General features: G+C 39.5%; 2 protein-coding genes across 4 annotated transcripts in view; one reads left to right on the top strand and one right to left on the bottom strand.

Moving 5' to 3' along the window:
* Window positions 1-20,595, top strand: part of SLCO4C1 (solute carrier organic anion transporter family member 4C1) — a 726,014-nt gene that overhangs the window by 687,290 nt on the left and 18,129 nt on the right. The window lies entirely within an intron of this gene.
* On the bottom strand, window positions 9,489-17,437 carry FAM174A (family with sequence similarity 174 member A). Its single transcript, XM_081317510.1, has 3 exons — window positions 16,964-17,437; window positions 11,662-11,796; window positions 9,489-9,926 (listed from the first exon to the last, which is right to left on the bottom strand). The coding sequence occupies exons 1-3, from the start codon at window positions 17,311-17,313 to the stop codon at window positions 9,923-9,925; spliced, it is 489 nt and encodes a 162-aa protein (XP_081173636.1). The 5' UTR covers window positions 17,314-17,437; the 3' UTR covers window positions 9,489-9,922.

The following is a 20,595-nucleotide window of genomic DNA, read 5'->3' as shown; positions in this document are numbered from 1 at the left end:
CACACCATTTCCCATAGTAAAAATGCCCAATACTGTTTCAGGTTTCATTTCCATTAAAATATATCAAACCATTGGTTAGTCCAAACAGTTCACAAAACTTCTGCAATGAAATGTTTTGTGGCAAATCTAAAATAACACACATTTCCTTTTCATGCACTCAGAATAAATAATATAAAAGAAGGTTCAAAACAACTTATACACAGTTTAGAGTGAAACTGCATACTATTATGATTATGCATTGACTTTCCTACTTCTCACAACCTACTTCTTGGTAAGGTAGAAAAATATGGGGCAGACATACCAACATTAAATGAATTTGCAATTGGTTGACCAACTACATTCAGCGGGTAGTCCTTAATGGAACTACATGTACATGGAGGGAAGCATGCAGTGGGGTACCACAAAGTTTGGAATTGGCCCCAGTATTCTTCCACTTCTTCATAAATAATCTAGACAATAATCTATTCCAAGATGGTGGGAATAGCTTATACTTTAGAAAAAAGGCTTAAGATCCAGAAGGGGTCCTATCCAACAGGATGCAGTTCAGTGCTGAGAAAAGTAAGATCTTATATTTAGGCAGGAAAAACAAGATGGATAGGTATAGATTATGTGGCACCTGGCTCAACAGCATAAACTGTGTCAGACATCTCGGTGTCCAAGAGGATCACCACTTAAGTGTGAATCAGCAGTATGCTGCAGCTGCCAAAAAAGCCAATGTAAACTTAAGACTGCAACAACAGAGATATCACAATGAGAAATGATAATACAATTTTACACTGCACTGGCGAGCCACACTTGGAATATTATGTCCAGTTCTGGCTACAAAAAAGATGTTGACATTCTGGAAAGTGTGCAGAAAAAGCAACAAAGGTGATAAAGCGTCTGGAGGCTGAATTGTCTGATGATCTGTGGAGGGACCTAGGTATGTCTACCCTATCACAGAGAAGGATTAGGGAGGACATAATTGTCTTCCAGTACTTGAGGGTCTTATTCTCTAGGCACCGGAGGGCAGTAATGGAAGGAAGTTTATCAAAGAGAGATGTAATTTATTGTAGAAGTAAGGAAAAATATTCTGACAGTAAGAGCAATTAATCAATGGAATAGCTTATCTCCTAGGGCTGTGGGTGCTCCATCACTGGAGCTTTTAAAAAATAGACTGCACAATCATTTGACTAGATGGTATAAGACTCTTTGAGCAGGGGGTTGGACTAGAAGACCTCTGAGATCCCTTCCAGCCCTACGATGGTATGATTCCTTATCTGTACATCTGTTTTAAGTTTCACCTCAGAATTAAATAAAATTCTTAATATAAACATTGATTTAAAGAAAGTAAGTGCATTTCCTTGGTCACAAAAGGACACTGACCAATTTGCTCTGTTAACAAAATATAAGACTGAAATGTTAAGCCTCTTGTTACTGAATGAATAGCAATATAGGAAGAATTAAATCTCTCAAAAAACACTAGTAGTAATTAGTCTGACCTAAAAGGATCTCTTCAATGGATGGCCCAAATATTATACAAAATACTTTGCAGATTTAATATTCATGTTCATGATAAATGTCACATAGTGTTACTGTTTCAAAACTCTGCTAACATAAGCTTCTATTTCCTTTGTCTCCCAAATATTCCTAGACTGTACCTCTACCAACAAGGTAGTCAGTCTTTGACAATGTGTTGTGTTCATGTTTGACCACAATCATAGCAGGAAGATGCTTTGTTAAGTTTGAGATTGTTCCAGATTTTTGCAGGAATCAGTAGAAGCTTCTCTAACTCCTACTCTTGCTATCAAATGAAAAATGAAAAAGTACTTGGAAAATATTGACATTATATTAGCATGTCAGCCATTCTATTATTTAAAAAGATGTTATTTTGAACCTCAAAATTATTATGACATTCATATAGATTATTGTACAGGTTTTTAAACTTTTTTACTGTATCAGCTGTCTTTCAAAAGTGGCTATTAATCCAGTTAATCCATATTTAGAAGCCATTCTGCAAATTAAATAAAAGCAGGAAAATGAGAACAGAGAGAACTATTTCTTTATGATCACCATTTTTTTGACAGGTTATGTCACAAAAGAGTGGTGGGGGCGGGGGAGAATGTTCAGAACCTTTGACAGCAAGTAAACTTTTGGGACCTCCAAAATGGAAAGACCTAATTAGAATAATCTACTGTGTGGATTCCAAACTTTTCTTAGCCAGTCACATTTTGCAATTTAAACTAAACATATATAAACAGAAAGCTGCTACTATGCAGAACACTGTCTTTATGTACAAGATTTTTAATCCTTATAGAGGCATTCTTAGACTAGGACAGTGAAAAGGATTGAAAAGGGTGCTGTTTCCAAAGCACTTAGCATGAATGAAAGATGTATCTACAAAAGGTTGAAAGAAATTACATCCGGAAATTATGGCATAGCTACTTTGCAGATCTTTGCACATGTGTAAGCACACTTGTTTCACTGATAGTCCCAAAGTGCTTTGCAAATAATCATTTAACATTTTGAAAGGAACTTCACTTACACAACATATCTTGTCATTTGCCCCCTTTAAATAGAAGTTCCTTTCATAGACTAAAGCTCATTAGCCCATCTTCTTAGAAAAAGGTAATACTCAAAATTCATTGAATGGACAAACAAGGACAACAATCAGGAGTTTGGTTAGGGAGGTGAAGATGCATATCCCACAGCCCAGCTCTTTTAACATGGAAATGGAGGAACTGCTACTACAGGAAACACGTTACAAGTGCAGGCTGTTGACCCTCTGAGGAGAGAAAGTTACGTCCACATTCCAGTTAGGGTGAGATTTGAACTCATAGTTTCGTGCTTTCTAGCCTGGTGCCTTTCATGGATCCTTCACAGGAAGGACAATATACTAAGAAGTTATTCTGAAAATAAAAGAAAGCTGGGCAAATGGATGGACGTTACACAATGGATGTGATACTTTTTAAGAACATTTTTTCTTTGGTTCTTCAGAATAGATTCTAAAGCCCCTGCATGGAAACAGCTGCCACAAGCCTCAAGGACTGAAGAATAGGATTCTACAGGCTTTGTAAGTAAAGGATGACTTGCCTTGGAGGCTGTAAGCTATAGGCAGTTGTGACGAGGGACAGGATATTGACAAGACCAAAGCAACAATATGGGGACATGATTTGACTATTTAAGAGAAATATGATACCTTCCAAGGATTCACATTTATGTGACAGAAAAGCACCTAATACCTTTTAAGATCATTGACAAACATTACTTTTTACAGATCCATATGGAAATAAATGACATAGACAGATATTATCTTAAAAACATTACAAGTGATAATGAAGGAGCAGGGAGTACAAAAGTGGAATGTTCTTTACTCTCTGTAGCTCATGAACAGAGAGGAATACTGGAAGCAAACAAATGGACAACACAGATGGTACCAATGGGAAGAATTTTGATCCTCTTGTTCATGGGACATACTTGTGATGAGAAATTCCTGGCAAGAAATGGGCTGCATGAGAGGTGGGAACAGGATGTTTGGAAGATACCTTGCAAATCTAATGCAGAGGGCTATTAACAGTATTCTGTGGGGGAAGAGACCACAGAAAAGAGACTCCAAGTACTACATACATGACAAGAGATGATACACAGAACATGGAGAAGTCCAATAATGAGCATATAAGTAACAAAAAGGAATGCATCACATTATATGACCCAATGTTTTCAGCACCTGTGTAGAAATACATGGATGATGGGGAACAAATGGAAACAACTAGCTCTCTTAATATGTTTTAATAGGCATTACAGAAATGCAGCAAAAAACCCCTCTTGAATGGTATACAAGAACCAAAAGATACAACTTGAAAAAGATACACCAGACAAAAAGAGAATGAGGAGTGGTACTGAATGGGAAGGAAATCCATGACAAAATCCAGGAATTTGAATACAAGGATTCAATTAAAAATATTTTAAAAGAATACAAAGAGGAGGAAATAACAAAAGTAGATTGCCAAGACAGGCAGAACTGTATAATACCTTACTGGACAAGATTCCAGAACCTTTAAGAAGGACCAATATGGTAATAATGTTAAGACTCTATCAAGATAAGCTATTAGAATTTGCAAGGCTGTGTTTTACCTTTTGTCTCTTTATACCCCAAGTGAATCAGTGAATAGACAGTCGGAATACTTAATTTTTCTTGGCTTAAATCATGTTTTAACACCTGTTGTTGTAAGAGCCTCTGAAATTTCTCCAAGTCTGCTTAATACGGAATATCAAAGCCCCTTATCACAAACTTCAAAGTAGCAAAGATGATTGAGGCTGTATTCCCTTAACTTGTTGATATATGCCAGCCAACAGTCTTGCTTTGTGTGAAAAAAGATTAAAATTTGGCTTTTTAAGAATATTTACTCACTTTAAGAGATCACCCAAATATTTCAAAGATGTAAGTTTGCTTTGCTGTGAAATTCTTGTACGTAACTCGTTTTATATCATTTGCATATTTACACAAATATAATTTCTGTCATTTGTGTAATGACGTTGCTATGGATGATATATTTTCTAATTTATCAGACATTTGGGAATAACACGCTAATTTGCTCTAAGTGAATTCAGATTTCACTTGCATTTATTTCTAAATTACTGCAAACCTTTGTTGATGTGTATTAATCATATACATACATTTGTACATGTTTTGCATAAATTAAGTTTTAAGTTAAGACATCTATTTGGATCCTTTTCTGAAATATAAAATAATCCAGGTTTTATAAATAATGTGATTAATTAGAACCCAAAAACCCCTCAAAACATTATATTTAGTGTATTATGACCAGTGGCAGAAAGTGAAGAGGAACTGAAGAGTCTGTTGTTGCGAGTGAAGAAGGAGAGTGCAAAAGTTGGGTTGAAACTAAACATTAAGAAAACCAAGATCATGGCATCCGGCCCTCTCAATTCCTGGCAAATAGATGGGGAAGAAATGGAGGTAGTGACAGATTTTATTTTCCTGGGCTCCAAGATCACTGCAGATGGGGACTGTAGTCAAGAAATTAAAAGACGCTTGCTCCTCGGGAGGAAAGCCATGGCAAATCTAGACAGCACACTAAAAAGCAGAGACATCACCCTGTCAACAAAAGTGCGTATAGTCAAGGCTATGGTCTTCCCAGTTGCAATGTATGGCAGTGAAAGCTGGACCATAAGAAAGGCTGAGCGCAAAAGAATTGAGGCCTTTGAACTCTGGTGCTGGAGAAGACTCCTGCGAGTCCCTTGGACTGCAAGGCGATCAAACCGGTCAGTCCTAGAGGAGATCAACCCTGACTGCTCTTTAGAAGGCCAGATCCTGAAGCTAAAACTCAAATACTTTGGCCACCTAATGAGGAGGAAGGACTCACTGGAGAAGAGCCTAATGCTGGGAAAGATTGAGGGCAATAGAAGAAGGGGACGACAGAGAATGAGGTGGCTGGATGGAGTCACTGAAGCAGTAGGCGTGAGCTTAAATGGACTCCAGAAGATGGTAGAGGACAGGAAAGCCTGGAGGAACATTGTCCATAGGGTCGCGATGGGTCGGACACGACTTCGCAACTAACAACAACAACATTATGACCAGTAAAGTTTGGTACTGTGCTCTCCTGCAGTTGAAGAAAGCCAAAAACATTAATGAACATCTGACTAACTAGTATTAACATATTGCAAATTTTCTGTCTTTTTAAAAAGTTTTGCAATCCATCAGACTTACACGAATAACTGCAGTACAGAGTAATAATTTCATTGTAGGTAATTTTTTTTATAATCTATTGGGATATCTAGCAAATGTGGATATTCCAACAAAGTTTTGACTCAAGAAATGTTTAACATTACAGAACTGAAATGATTCATTATTTGGACAAAAACTGTTCTAAATTACTATGTTCAAAATATAGGAGTTTCAATGTATTATGAATAATGGGCAAAATAAGTTGACATATATACAGTCATGCTCGAAATTGTTGGCACCCCAGACATTTTTCAAGATAATCAAGTATTTCTCACAGAAAAGTATTGCAGGAACACATGTTTTGCTATACACAGGTTTATTCCCTTTGTATGTATTGGAACACAACAAAAAAAGGGAGGGAAAAAAAGCAAATTGGACATAATGTCAAACAAAACTCCAAAAATGGGCCGGACAAAATTATTGGCACCCTTAACTTAATATTTGGTTGCACACCCTTTGGAAAACATAACTGAAATCAGTCGCTTCCTATAACCATCAATAAGCTTCTTACACCTCTCACCCGGAATTTTGGACCACTCTTCCTTTGCAAACTGCTCCAGGTCTCTCTTATTGGAAGGGCACCTTTTCCCAACAGCAATTTTAAGATCTCTCCACAGGTGTTCAATGGGATTCAGATCTGGACTCATTGCTGGCCACTTCAGAACTCTCCAGCGCTTTCTTGCCATCTATTTCTGGGTGCTTTTTGACGTATGTTTGGGGTCATTGTCCTGCTGGAAGACCCAAGATCTCGGACGCAAACCCAGCTTTCTGACACTGGGCTCTACAGTGCGACCCAAAATCCTTTGGTAATCCTCAGATTTCATGATGCCTTGCACACATTCAAGGCACCCAGTGCCAGAGGCAGCAAAACAACCCCAAAACATCATTGAACCTCCACCACATTTCACTGTAGGTACTGTGTTCTTTTCTTTGTAGGCCTCATTTCATTTTCGGTAAACAGTAGAATGATGTGCTTTACCAAAAAGCTCTATCTTGGTCTCATCTGTCCACAAGACGTTTTCCCAGAAGGATTTTGGCTTACTCAAGTACATTTTAGCAAACTGTAATCTTGCTTTTTTATGTCTCTGTGTCAGCAGTGGGGTCCTCCTGGGTCTCCTGCCATAGCGTTTCATTTCATTTAAATGTCGACGGATAGTTTGCGCCGACACTCATGCTCCCTGAGCCTGCAGGACAGCTTGCATTCCTTTGGAACTTGTTTGGGGCTGCTTATCCACCATCTGGACTATCCTGCGTTGCAACCTTTCATCAATTTTTCTCTTCTGTCCACGACCAGGGAGATTCGCTACGGTGCCATGGGTTGCAAACCTCTTGATAATGTTGCGCACTGTGGACAAAGGCAAATCTAGATCTCTGGAGATGGACTTGTAACCTTGTGATTGTTGATATTTGTCCACAATTTTGGTTCTCAAGTCGTCAGACAGTTCTCTTCTCCTCTTTCTGTTGTCCATGCTTAGTGTGGCACACACAGATACACAATGCAAAGACTAAGTGAACTTCTCTTTTTATCTGCTTTCAGGTGTGATTTTTATATTGCCCACACCTGTTACTTGCCCAAGGTGAGTTTAAAGGAGCATCACATGCTTGAAACAATTTTGTTTACCCACAATTTTGAAAGGGTGCCAATAATTTTGTCCGGCCCATTTTTGGAGTTTTGTTTGATGTTATGTCCAATTTGCTTTTTTTCCTCCCTTTTTTCTTGTGTTCCAATACACACAAAGGGAATAAACCTGTGTATAGCAAAACATGTGTTCCTGCAATACTTTTCTGTGAGAAATACTTGATTTTCTGGAAAAATTTCTGGGGTGCCAACAATTTCGAGCATGACTGTATACATACATACATACATACATACATACATACATATATATAATTTCTTCTAAATCAAAAATAGTATATACCGTATATTCCGGCGTATAAGACTTGTGAACCCATGAAAATCTTCTCAAAAGTTGGTGGGTCGTCTTATACGCCGGGTCGTCTTATACGCCGGAAAAAAAACATAAATCAGTCGAGCATCCCCGTTCTTGCAAAGCAACTTCAAGCCTCCTTAGTCCAGTCCCCCCTCCATTGTGACTCTCCCTTCCCACCCCCAAGAGCCTAAGCCCCTTCCCCTCCCCCTTGCAAACGCCAGACCCCGGGAGCAGCAGGAAGCCCCTCCCCCTCACCCAAGCGGCATCTGAGCATAAGCAGAGCGCGCCCTGCTGCCCGCTATCTCTCCCGGCAGACGCCCGCATCCGGCCTCGCAACCAGCCGCAGAAGCCCGCGCCCGGCTTTCCTTCCCCCCACCCGCACCCGGCTACCTGTTCCTGGGCCACGGCCCTAGCCGCGGGCCAGCTCGCCAGCGACCAGGCCGACGGACTCCCAGCCGCCAGACACTGCGCTTTGGGAGACGCTCCCCGGCGGATCGGGGAGGGAGCGCCCGCCCGCCGCCAGGCCGTTCCAAGTTTGGGGAACTTCCGGGGACTTCCGGCGGGCCTGGCGCCCCTCTCGCCCGCAGACCACGCAGCGGCCCTCGCCAGCCGGCCTCGGCATGGCCGCCCCAAGCCCGCCTCTCCAGCGCGTCTTCCGAGCCCACCTGGCTGACCGTCTCCTGGGTGGGGCTTGACTCCAGACACGCGGCTGCTCCGTCTGCAAATGTGCTCTCAAATGGGTGGGTGGAAGGAAAAGCCCCTTTGGGCTTCAAAAGGGAGGCTTTGCACCATCTGCATCAGAAGGGGCTGAATCAGGCTTGTGTCAGACACTTGGCAACTGGCATGTAAGTATTTTCCGCCGTATAAGACGAAAAACCTTGAAAATCTTCTTAAAAGTCGGGGGTCGTCTTATACGCCGGGTCGTCTTATACGCCGGAAAATACGGCAATAATATTATTTTCCTAATTCTTCTAAATACCAAGAATCTTCCATTTATCAATCCTATTTTCAAAGAGTTGAATTTTACTGTTGATGAAAGTGGGAAAAGAAGGGTACGTTATACCACACTTTTAAGAATTAAAAATTATGTACCTTGTACATACACCCTCTCATTAGTGATATGTTCCCTTGATCAGTAGCAAAATGATCACTAAGGGATCCACATGAGTGAGAGATGCTGTGAAAATCAAGGCTGTTGCTGTCTCATTTGAATAAAATTCTCTTGTGCAGCAAGGCCACTTTTATTGTCACTGTAGCATGCAGAAATTTGGTTAAAATTTTGCACATTGGTTGGAAAAAGATTTTAAATTACCATGGCATTTGCAGAGGGTCACTAAATGAGGTAGCCACTAAACAAGGAATAGCTGAGTATGTGTTTGTGTGTAAAAAAAAACTTTGAATAGTTGGTTTCATTTCTGAATAATTAGATTCCCATACATTTTCATACAACAAACTGAGCCATTATTACATGAGAAATTCAGTTATATTGTATGGGCCTATTATATAAAATTATTTGATATACTTCCAGTTATTATAATGGTGGGATTTTCTTCAACAGTTTCCATAAAAGCTTGCACATAGAAAAATGCTGATAGATGCCTTAGCAATTCTGCACATCTTACATTAAAAGACATCAAGAAGTTCTTATCTAACTAGCTTATGGCATTTGAAACTAGGCATAGAATAAATAAAAGTTCCATTAATTTATACTTGCTGAAAAAGTGGTTCCAAACTCAACTAATGGAAGATCAGTTCAATAATTGCAAGCAATTTTTCTTCCATCCAAATCCCAACATCTAAAACCAACAGATTCAGAGAACAAGGAATGAATGTTAGGAATACTGTAAACATTTATTTACATCATTCACACAGAGCTTCAGGATACATCTAATTTACTAAGAACATACATTCCTCTGACACATGGTTAGATTTGGCTAGCTGCAAGGAGTTCAAAAAAATAAATTACCACAGTTTACATAAAAAAAGTTGGCCCACAAAAGAATTTCAAAAAGATCACAAATTAATATAAGCAGAAAATACCCTGTTGAAAATAGATTAGAAATTTAGTGCACTATTTCCATAGGCTTTCACCTTACAATATTTCTGTATATACAAAAGGTACAATAAAATGTTAGTATTTATTGCAACAAACTAAGGATGTCATAATACATTTCATATCCTCAACTTTGATATTGGCTTCACGTTCCTTCCAAACAGCTTTCTTTTGTTGCTCCACAATTGAAATATTTTCCCACAAGGCACATACTTATCTATAAAGAAAAAGAGAAAAAAAATAAACAAAACCTGGTCACCCAAATTAACATGGTTACATATTTTTAAATTCAATATTCACAAAAGTAGGATCTCATATTATCCAATGTATTGTAATATATTGCTATAACATCTACCCCATAGAACATCATATCCAGAGATTTGTCTGGCCCCAATCCTTGAAGACCTGGTTAGATTTATTTATTAAATTTATTAAATGTATATGTTGCCTATACTTGTCCTTTCTGTTCCTCAAGTTTGTTGGAGAGCTGTTTGTGCAACCATCTGGTTTCATCTGGAATCTCGTTTTTCTTTCTCTGTGGTATTGTTTTTGTTTGAGCCTTTATTATCTCATTTTCAGAGTTCTTCAAGCATCCTGAACTGTTTTTCTCCCTAGGATTCCCAGTCGTAGAATCATCCCTAATCTTTCTCTTAGTTTATTGAAGTCAACTCTCTTAAAGTTTAAAATACTAGTCTATGTTCAGTTACCTGTGCTAATATTATGGTAAATTCTAGAATGACATGGTCACTCTCCATTCTTAACAATAAATTTGTAATTCATTTTTACAGAATTGTATTGCCAGTAATTATCAGAAATGCATTTCGCTCCAATTCTTTTTTAATAGATTTCTCTCTCTCCAGACTCATACATGTAGAAAGCATTAGACTGGAATATTGTCTATAATTTTTCCCATACTATGCAATCATGGTAGAAATTTGTAGGCTAAGAGCCAGTTGGCTAAAAAGATTTGTAGGTTAAAAACCCACTCTATCTTAGCTGAAATTATAAGCAGCCTAATTTGATAGATCTCTTACATCCGTTTAATAAGGGAATCAATCACAGGTTAAATTTGCCATGAATTTTTCTAGAGTAGCATCCAGCGAACATCGCTTGCAACTGCTATCCTTCTTTTAGATATTCCATGTCAGTTTTGACTAAAAATAGTGTATACGCAAAACACATATTGTTTCTTTTAAAGAATACAGATTTTTGTTCTACTCATAAAAAATGGCTTGCCTTTTATAAAAAAGCCTTAATATTTAAGCTTACAATATTGATTTTCTGTACAAGACACAAGAAAGCTACTGAAACATGATTAAAAAAGGCAGAATACCATGGGAGATATTATCTATATTTCAAAACCTGATTGCTGTAAGTGAAAACCAAAGCTACAATAAACAGACAGTCTCTGCTACCTGGGAGACTGCTGCTCTCAATATTTTCAAAATAAATTACTACCAAGAATAGAACACAAGACAGAAGTCTTATTTAATTAAACATAATTTATCATTTCTGGAGCACAGTTTTAAGAAAACACAATGTGCAACAGTAAAATAGCCCTCCCTCCCCAGGAAATACAAACATTACAAATAATCAAATGCCTAAAATATTAACATATAATACAAACTGCAATGACAAGCTTGTAGCTTATTTTATAAAGAGTGAATATTGCCATCTAATCAAAAGGCTATGGATTTCGTATCCTCGTTCATCTGGTTGCATATAATTGTTTGCTTCATTTACAGTGAAGATATCACACATCTTCCTTCAAAAACTGCACAACACTGCTCCTATAACCATAATCTCTAATCAAAGAGGAATATTTGAAGCTACATAGTAATATATGCTTGTATAAAATATCTACTTTATAAATACATTCTGCTTGGTTTTCAAATGTGTTTTTATAATCCCTTCTGTCCTATTATTTTACCTCCAGAAATAAAGACACTAACCTTCGAGGATGATTGGCATCAAACAATGTGTTATCATCATCATCATCATCTTGCTCTAAAGGTGTCAGCTCTGTATTTTCTATGTTTGTGTCCAGAACACCATATTTCCGTGTCTTTCTGTTTCTTCGCCTAAGTCTAAAAATACAAATGTTACAGTGTGTTAATCAGGGACGAGGAAGACTAATATGAGTAGAATTAGATTTGAACTTTCAGCATACAAAATAAAAATGAAGCATTCAAACCATATAAATCTGGTATGTGTTCCACTTCTTCATTCAAGTATTACAGTATTACTTGTGTCTCTCATGTAAATTATATTATTCAAGAAAATAAGGTGCATATGAATAACTTATAAATATTGTAGAATTAAAAGAAACACTTCAGCAAATAAGGTGATATTGCCAGATGAACAGTGAGTCAATTGTAGTTTTACAGCATGAACTTTGGGTTAAAGCAATAGTTGTACTCACTGAATATTTCATTGCCCTTTATTTGTCCAAAATCACTCTCAAAAGACGTTGTTTATACTGGCTTGTTGGCCTTTAATTACAATGGTGTCAGTGATTCTGAGAAATGGCTGCTATGATGTTGAACAAGAAAATGAAATCCCATGCACAAGCTTACTGGTATATCTGCCTGTGTGTGTGTTTGTGTGTGTGTGTGTGTGTGTGTGTGTGTGTGTGTGTATGCATGTATTTTTTATTTATTTAGCGTATGGCTGGTCACACACAGAATTAAAAGCACTTCATATTTACAAGTTAGAACAGTTAAAACAATTTTTTTTAAAAAAGAAGCAATTATAAAACCTAAGAGGAATACAGAAATAACATTTCAGAGTTTAATGTCGAGTTTGGAGATCCAGTCAGTAGCTGCCATTGTTACGCAGAGGAAGTCCTTAAAATCTCCTGGGTATCTTCTATTAGTGCATTCCCTCACTATATGTTGGATAGTCTGCCGGGGAGCCCCGCAATCACATTGTGCTGAAGGTGTCTTTCCCCATTTATACAGAGAATCGGCACACACCCCATGAGTCGTTCTAATTCTATTGTATGTCACCCATATGCGTCGGGGTAGATTAAATCCTGGAGGTATACTATTAGGATTAATATGCTCAGAAATATCTTGGGAGGTATAGCTACTCCATGCTTCCATCCATTTTTGTATAGTGCCCTGATGTTCGGCCAGCAGCTTAAGCGCTGTGAGGAGTGGTGGATTTCTTGACTTTAATCAACATCTTAAGAGATCAGAGGTATAGGCATGAATGGGTAGAGAGGAGTTTACCAGGATCTTACTATACTCCCGAATGAGAGCTTGTCATCGTAAGTGCAGGGGAAGTATGTGGCTAAGAACTGGTAGCCAGTGAATAGGTGTAGATTTTATGCACCCAGTAATTAATCTCATCGTATGGTTGAGTTGAACATCAACAAGTCTTGTATGTGAGCTGTTTATCCATACAGGTGCGCAGTATTCCGCTACAGAGTAGCAAAGCCCAAGGGCTGCGCATCGAAGAGTTGGAGCTGAAGCTCCCCAAGTTGTTCTGCATAGTTTTTGCAGAATGTTGTTTCTGCTGTTAACCTTGGCAGCCATATTCTGAATATGTTTTTTAAAAGACAGGGTCCTGTCTAAGGTGACCCCCAGATATTTTGGAGTTGCCTCATATGGGAGCAATTTGTTATTTAGGTATACATTGAGTTCTCTTTTTGCCAGTTTATTATTAAGGTGGAAACATGATGTGACTGTCTTACTTATGCTTGGGATTAACCTCCATTGGTGGAAGTATGTGCTGAGAGTTGTAAGGTCGGCTGTAAGTACACCTTCTGTAACTTTAATGTCCTTGTGGCTATATGCTAATGCCAAGTCATCAGCGTAAGAGAACTTTGTTGATAGCGTGGGTGGTATATCGGAAATATATAAGTTGAATAAGGATGGGGCCAATACAGAGCCTGAGGGAGTCCATTATTCAGATGTCTTTGCTTACTAATTTTATTGCCCACGATGACTTGAAAGGTCCTTGCTGAGAGCATGTTATTTATTAGGCGGCCCATGGTCCTACAAGGGACAGCGTGGAGGAATTTGCTTAACAGACCATCCCTCCACACTGTATTGTATGCTGCTGTGAGATCCACAAATACAACAGATGTTTTCAATTTATTCTGATAGCTGTTTTCAATGTGGCTAGTAAGACTAAGGACTTGATCGGCACAGCTCCGATAAGATCTAAACCCAGCCTGTTCAATCGGTATTTATTCGTTAATTTTCTGTCCAATTCTGTTAAGTATCAACCTTTCAAGTAGTTTATAACAAACACTTAACAGAGCAATGGGGCGATAGTTTTCTGGCTTGTTGCTTTCTTTTCCAGGTTTTAATATGCCGATTACCTTGGTTCTCTTAAATTCTGGAGGGAGCTTATGTATGTATTAAAAAGTGCTCTTGGAGTCATTCTGGGTAGTGAGTTGAGTGACATATAAATTTAAAATATTTCTGATACTGTTCAATATTTCAGAAAATAGTTATTCATATGTGGCTTTATAAATAAAATAAATTGAAGGAAAAAAAACCTCTGCAATTCATGTGCACAATTTTGAAGTTTGAAAGAACCAAAGCTAGGACAGCACCTTTAGCACTTACAAAACTTAAGAGTTGCATCTGATGAAGTGAACTATAGCCTCTAAAAGCTTATGCCTTGTCAGAAAAGGTACTATCAGATTTCTGATTTTCTGGTAAATCTATGCTTCATGTAGGTAAATATTCAAGGAGCACATTTGTCACGCTTATATGAAGAACATTTGAACTAAGGATTTTCCCCTTGCACAGTACTACACAGCTCATCATACAGAAAATACTGAAATGTAGCATACCAATTTAAAGCAAATATTTTCTCCTAAAAACACATCTGATACTTTTTTAAAAATAAAGCTTAAACTGTATTTAGGGTAGAGACTTTACCAAAATATATCTGCTTATTTCATCAAAGATTCAATTAAATATCTATGGTGTATGTCTAGTGAAAACTGACTTTCCCACTAATCTCTTGGACATACCATGAAAAGGCTACTTTGAAAGATCAAGAAATCAAAAGAGTCTTCAAAATCTGAGTTAGCATCAACGTTTAACAGATCCCTTTAAAAGTCTACTCGGTATCTATGCAAGAAGAATAAGGAATCTTGCTCTAGATAAGTTTTATTAGGATCAATCTTTCCATTTATTTATCTACATCTTTAGCTTCCAATTAACACCAAATGAAATTCACATGACTTACTGAACATTCTTTTATCTTTTGATGATTTTTAAGCTTTCAAAAGCCTTGTTTTATGCAACTGGTAACCACTTGAAACTAGGCCTTTCAATAGCTCATCAGACTTAACAAATTTATACCAATCATTTTTTTAATTCTTCCTTTAAATCTCTACAAGCTATCTTTTATTGCTATACAGATAGTCCTTGAGTTACAACCATTCATTTACTGATCGTTTGACGTTACCACACTTGAAAAAATTACTTATGACCATTTTTCATTCAACCGTTGAAGCATCCCCATGGTCACATGATCAAAATTTGGATGCTTGGGAACTGGTATGCATTTATGACGGCTGCAGTGTCCCAGGGACATGTGATCACCTTTTGTGATGTTCTGACAAGCAAAGCCAACAGATTAGTCAGATTCACTTAACCGTGTTACAAACTTTACACAGTGATTTACTTAACTATGGGAAGAAAGGTTGTAAAATGAGCCAAAACTCATTTAACAATGGTCTTGTTTAGCAATGGAAATTTGGGGCTCAATTGTGCTCATAAGTTAAGAACTAGCAGTATTTTGTTACGATCCTAGAACTATTCATTTTAAACCCTCTTTCCAGGATTGGGTAAGCATTTCAGACTTCATCTGTCAGTCATCATTTTAGCTACATCTCAGGTGGTATCAGTGCTTCTGTAAGCACTGCAGAGATGAGAGAGAGAGAGAGAGAGAGAGAGAGAGAGAGAGAGAGAGAGAGAGAGAGAGAGAGAGAGAGAGAGAGAGAGAGAGAGAGAAAGAAAGGAGTAGACAAAATACAATATCCTTTATACCCATAAGTATATGTTTGTATCACTATTTTTTGGTCTGCATTTATCACATGTTGAAGTCCATGTAGTCCTAGTCCATGCAGATTTGTACTGCACAGTCTCTGAATCACAGTATAAGATAGAAAGAGCCTGTCTCTTTTGTAACTTGGCAGGAATTCGAACTATGACATTGATTATTCTCCACATTATGACCTGCCAGTTTTACAGAATGTTAATTTGAAGCCACCTTCTGGTTACTTGAAGTTTAAACTGTGTTTAAATCCTACCAATCTTTTTCAGTATAAGAACAGGAGGCATTAGGCACCCACTTGTCTATTAACTGTATTCAGGTGGCCTGTTTTGGGTGGTGAAGGAATGTAAAACCCAAACGAGGCCTTCAAAACAATTATGTGAGCCACAAAATTAACCTTCCACACTCACATAAATGGCAAAGATACTCCCAGCAAAAACAGTACAAGATTAAAAAAAGAAGATTCTAAAGTTAACCTGAGCCAAAGAAATGTATGTAAGACGTGGAAAGACTAACAGGGCAGGAAGTGGAAGAAGGGCCCACAGGAAGCAAACTACAGGTAGTCCTCGACTGTTTAGTGACTGTTCAAAGTTACAACAGCAATGGAAAAAGTAACCATTTTTCACATTATGACCATTGAAACATCCTCACGGTCACATGATTTACATTCCGATGCTAGACAACTGGTTTATATGACAGTTGCAGTGTCCTGGGACCATGTGACTATCTCTTGCGACCTTCTGACAAGTAATGTCAATGATTCATTTAACAACCATGCTGCTAATTTAACAACTGCAATTATTCGCTTCACCAATGTGGCAAGAAAAGTCGTCAAATGAGGCAAAACTCACTTAACAAATTTTTCACTTGGCCACATAAATTCTGGGCTCAATTGTGGTCATAAGTCGAGGACTACCTGTACCAAGCTTTCTCTCCCCACGCCTCGGAAAAACTCAAGGCTTAGTTACGTCGAGGTCCACGCACGGGCCACGGTCAGAGGGCAAAACCCGGGGAAGAGGGTGGGGTGGGGGGCGTCTACAGTTTTTCCCAGGACAGAGAGAGAAGGAAAGGCTCAGGCCAGGGGTAGGCAACCTCGGCTCTTTTATGACTCATGGACTTCAACTCCCAGAATTCCTGAGCCAGCCAAGCTGGCTCAGGAATTCTGGGAGTTGAAGTCCATGAGTCATAAAAGAGCCGAGGTTGCCTACCCCTGGCTCAGGCGCTGCTCACCGCACAGTCCGGATGACGAAATAAACGATGAGGGCAGCGCTGGCCAGGACCAGCACCGAAAGGGCGCGCTGGGTCATGGGTTGGTTGACCGGCGAGCCGGGGGGCGCGGCGGCCATGCTGCCGTTCCCGTTCGCGCCGCCGCCCCGCGCTCCTTCGCCGACAGAAGAGCCGCTGCCGCCCGGCGTGTCCGAGGGCGCATCGTCGGGCTCCGCCCGCCCGGCTGGCAGAGCGGGCGGCAATGCGGAAAGACGTTCCGAGGTGGGAGCCGCGGCTCCTCCACCGGACAGCGCAGCCGCCGAAAGCAGCACCAGCAAAAGCGACAGCGGTGGCGGCGGCCAAAGCCGCCGCATGGCACCCAATCTAAGCCTGGCTTGGCGGAGCGCGGCCTAAGCCCCGCCGAATCCTCCACGGCAGGAAGACCAGAAGGCGGAAGTACTCATCTTTCCGGTGACTGAAAACGCTGCCATGGACGCCGAGCGACGCTACGAAGCTTCAGCTCCGCCCCCTCTCCTGGTTCCTGCCACGTGACCGATGGTCCTCGGGCGCCTGCGCAATAGTTGTCGCCGAGGCGGTTGCCCTGAGATTGGCTTTAATAGGAGGGGGGGGGAGAAAGAGCGGAGAGAAAGAGAGGCCAAATAGGGACCAGATTTGTATTTCCTTCCCTAGTAATAACTTGTCCCAACATTTCTGTTATTTCACTCCTTCCTTCCTGCCTTCCTCGCAATTGGAGACATTTGGATGGCTTGCTTTTCGAATAAATGTGAACACTCACTAATACAGGGGTCTTCAAACTTGGCCCTGTTATGACTTGTGGACTTCAACTTCCAGAATTGCTCAGCCAGCATCGCTGGCTGAGGAATTCTGGGAGTTGAAGTCCACAAGTCATAAAAGGGCCAAGTTTGAAGACCCCTGCACTAATACATACGCCCCCGTATTGAATACAGCTCCTCAACATTTTCTGGGCGTCCGATAATAAAGGGTAATAAGCAATTGGGTAGTAGTTAAACAATAAACCACCCAGAACGATTTTTTACCTATTAGCCGTGGCGTCTATTCTACCTGTCCTCCAGTTGAAGATATTTTTAAAACGAGGAACGTCAAAAGTTGCCTTAGACCAGATACGTAAAAGCATGAAGCTGTACTATGTAGATTGCCTGGTTTCGACTTGATATTTTCTCTGAATTCAGCTATTCTGTTCTGTAAATTAAGGTTTATGGTGTAGTTAGTGTCTGCTGTGTGAACTCACTAAACCATAGTGTAATAAGTGTATGCCACGTGATTCTGGGTGGCTCACAATAATCAAAAGAAATTACAATAAAATCAATAAAAGATGGCAGCAAAATGAAGCGTAGGGTCTCTAAGGCAATGATAATAGCCAGTAGGTGACTCCAGTAAATGTTTCCACCTAGCCCAATATTGTCTACTTAGTTGTTCCTAGTCTGATACTATCATATATATTGCAGTACAAATCTCATCACAAGTATTATAGTACAGAAAACACACCTGGAGGACTTTTAAGATAGGCAAATTGGCTATTATTGTGCTTTTCAAGATAACAGAATTAACAGAGTTGGAAGAGGCCTTGGAGGTCTTCCAGCCAACCTGCTCATGTAGACCCTATACCTGTGGTGCGAACCTATGGCCCACATGCCACGGGTGGCACACAGAGCCCTCTCTGTGGGCACGTGTGCCATTGCCCCAGTCCTAGGCCTTCAGCTGGGTTTTATAAAACCTTTTCGCTTAAAAAAAAGGATCAATCAATCAATTTCAACTTCTCATAAAGTTGGAATTGATGGATTGAACTTTTTAGTCCCACCCAGTCTGCCGTTAACACCGCAGCCATGCCCACCCAATGGGCCACACCCACCCAATGGGCCACGCCCACCCAGCACCCAACGATATATAAGAGGATTTTGAGTTGCAGTTTGGGCACTCAGTCTCTAAAAGGTTCGCCATCTCTGAACCATTACAGATGGAAACTAACCAAAGAGAGAAGCAACTTAGAACTAAGAAATTTTCTAACAGAACAATAAATCAGTGGAACAACCTGCCTCCAGAAGTTGTGAATGGTCCAACACTGGAAGTTTTAAGAAGAGATTAGACAGCCATTTGTCTGAAATGGTATAGGGTTTCCTGCCTGAGCAGGGGGTTGGACTAGATGACCTCCAACCTTCCAACTTTATTATTAGTATTATAATTATTATATAATTAGCTGTCCACTCTTAAAAGCCTCCAGTGATGGAGCAACCATAACTTCTGAAGGCAAGTTGTTCCAATGGTTAATAGTTTCTCCTTAGTTCTAGGTTGTTTTTCTCCTTAATTAGTTTCAATCCATTCCTTCTTGTCTTGCCTTCTCATGCTTGGAAAATAGGTTGACTCCCTCTTCTTTGTGGTAGCCCCTTAAATATTGTAACACTGCTATCATGTCAGCCCTAGTTCTTCTTTTCACTAGACTAGCAATTCTGCAACCGTTCTTCATATATTTTTACCATCAGCCGCCTAATCATCTTTGTTGCTATTTTCTGCATTCTTTCCACAGTCTCAGTATCTTTTTTTATAATATGTTCACCAAAACCATATGCAGTATTCTAAATGTGGTCTTACTAAGGCTTTATAATGTGGTATAAATACTTCACTTTCACCTGATCTTGATTCTATCCCTCTGTTAATGCAGCCTAGGATTGCTTTGGCTTTTTTGGCTGCTGCCACACCCTGCTGGCTCATACCAGTATGTAAGTGATTGTTCCAAGATCCCTCTCACAGATACTGCTATTGAATCAGGTTTCAGGTAATCTGTACCTGTACATTTGGTTTTTCTTGCCTAAATGTAAAACCTTTCTTTGCTCTACATTTAATTTCATTTTGTTAGATAGGGTCCAATGTTCAAGTTGGTAAAGCTCCATCTGGATCTTGAGCCTATCTTCTGGGGTATTGGATATTCCTGCCAGTTTAGTGTCATCTGCAAATTTGAATAGTTCCCTTCTATTCCCTCATCTAAATTGTTTATGAAGATGTTGAAAAGTACTGGCCTTAAAACAGAACATTGGGGTACCCATTGCTTAATTTCCTCCATGTAGATGTAGTTCCATTAAGGACTACACATTGAATGCAGTTTATCAGCCAGTTAAGAATCCATCTGGTGGTGATGCTGTCTAGCATACAGTTTTCTAGCTTAACAAGAAGTAGGTTGTGGTCTACTTTGTCAAATGCCTTACTGAAATCCAAATATACTATATCCATAGCATTTCCCTGGTCCACTAATTTAGTCGCTTTGTCAAAGAATGAAATAAGATTTGTTTGGCATGATCTGTTCATGCAGTGCTCAGGTCTCGAACCTGGGCTGTCAGCTTTTCAGCCAACAAGCCCAGCATCTTAACCTCTGAGCCATTGTGCCCCCTCTTAGTCCCAAAAATCTAACATAAGTCATATTATGATTTCAGCAATTTCTGTCTGAATGCTAAAAGTTGACACTGACGATGACATAATCAGTAAAGAAATTGCTAGAAAAGAAGACTCATTGCTGTTCAAAGAACCTGATGCTATTATAAGTATGGAAGCTTTTTAAAGTTAAAAAAGACTAATCTTGGTAATCTTGCAATGTAAGTCAATTCTACTCATACACCTGGGCTCAA

Source organism: Vipera berus (assembly GCF_964194415.1).
Source record: "Vipera berus genome assembly, chromosome: 2".
In the NCBI taxonomy this organism is placed as follows: Eukaryota; Metazoa; Chordata; class Lepidosauria; order Squamata; family Viperidae; genus Vipera; species Vipera berus.
Note: the sequence above shows the minus strand (reverse complement) of the source record. Positions and strands in the feature narration are given on the sequence as shown.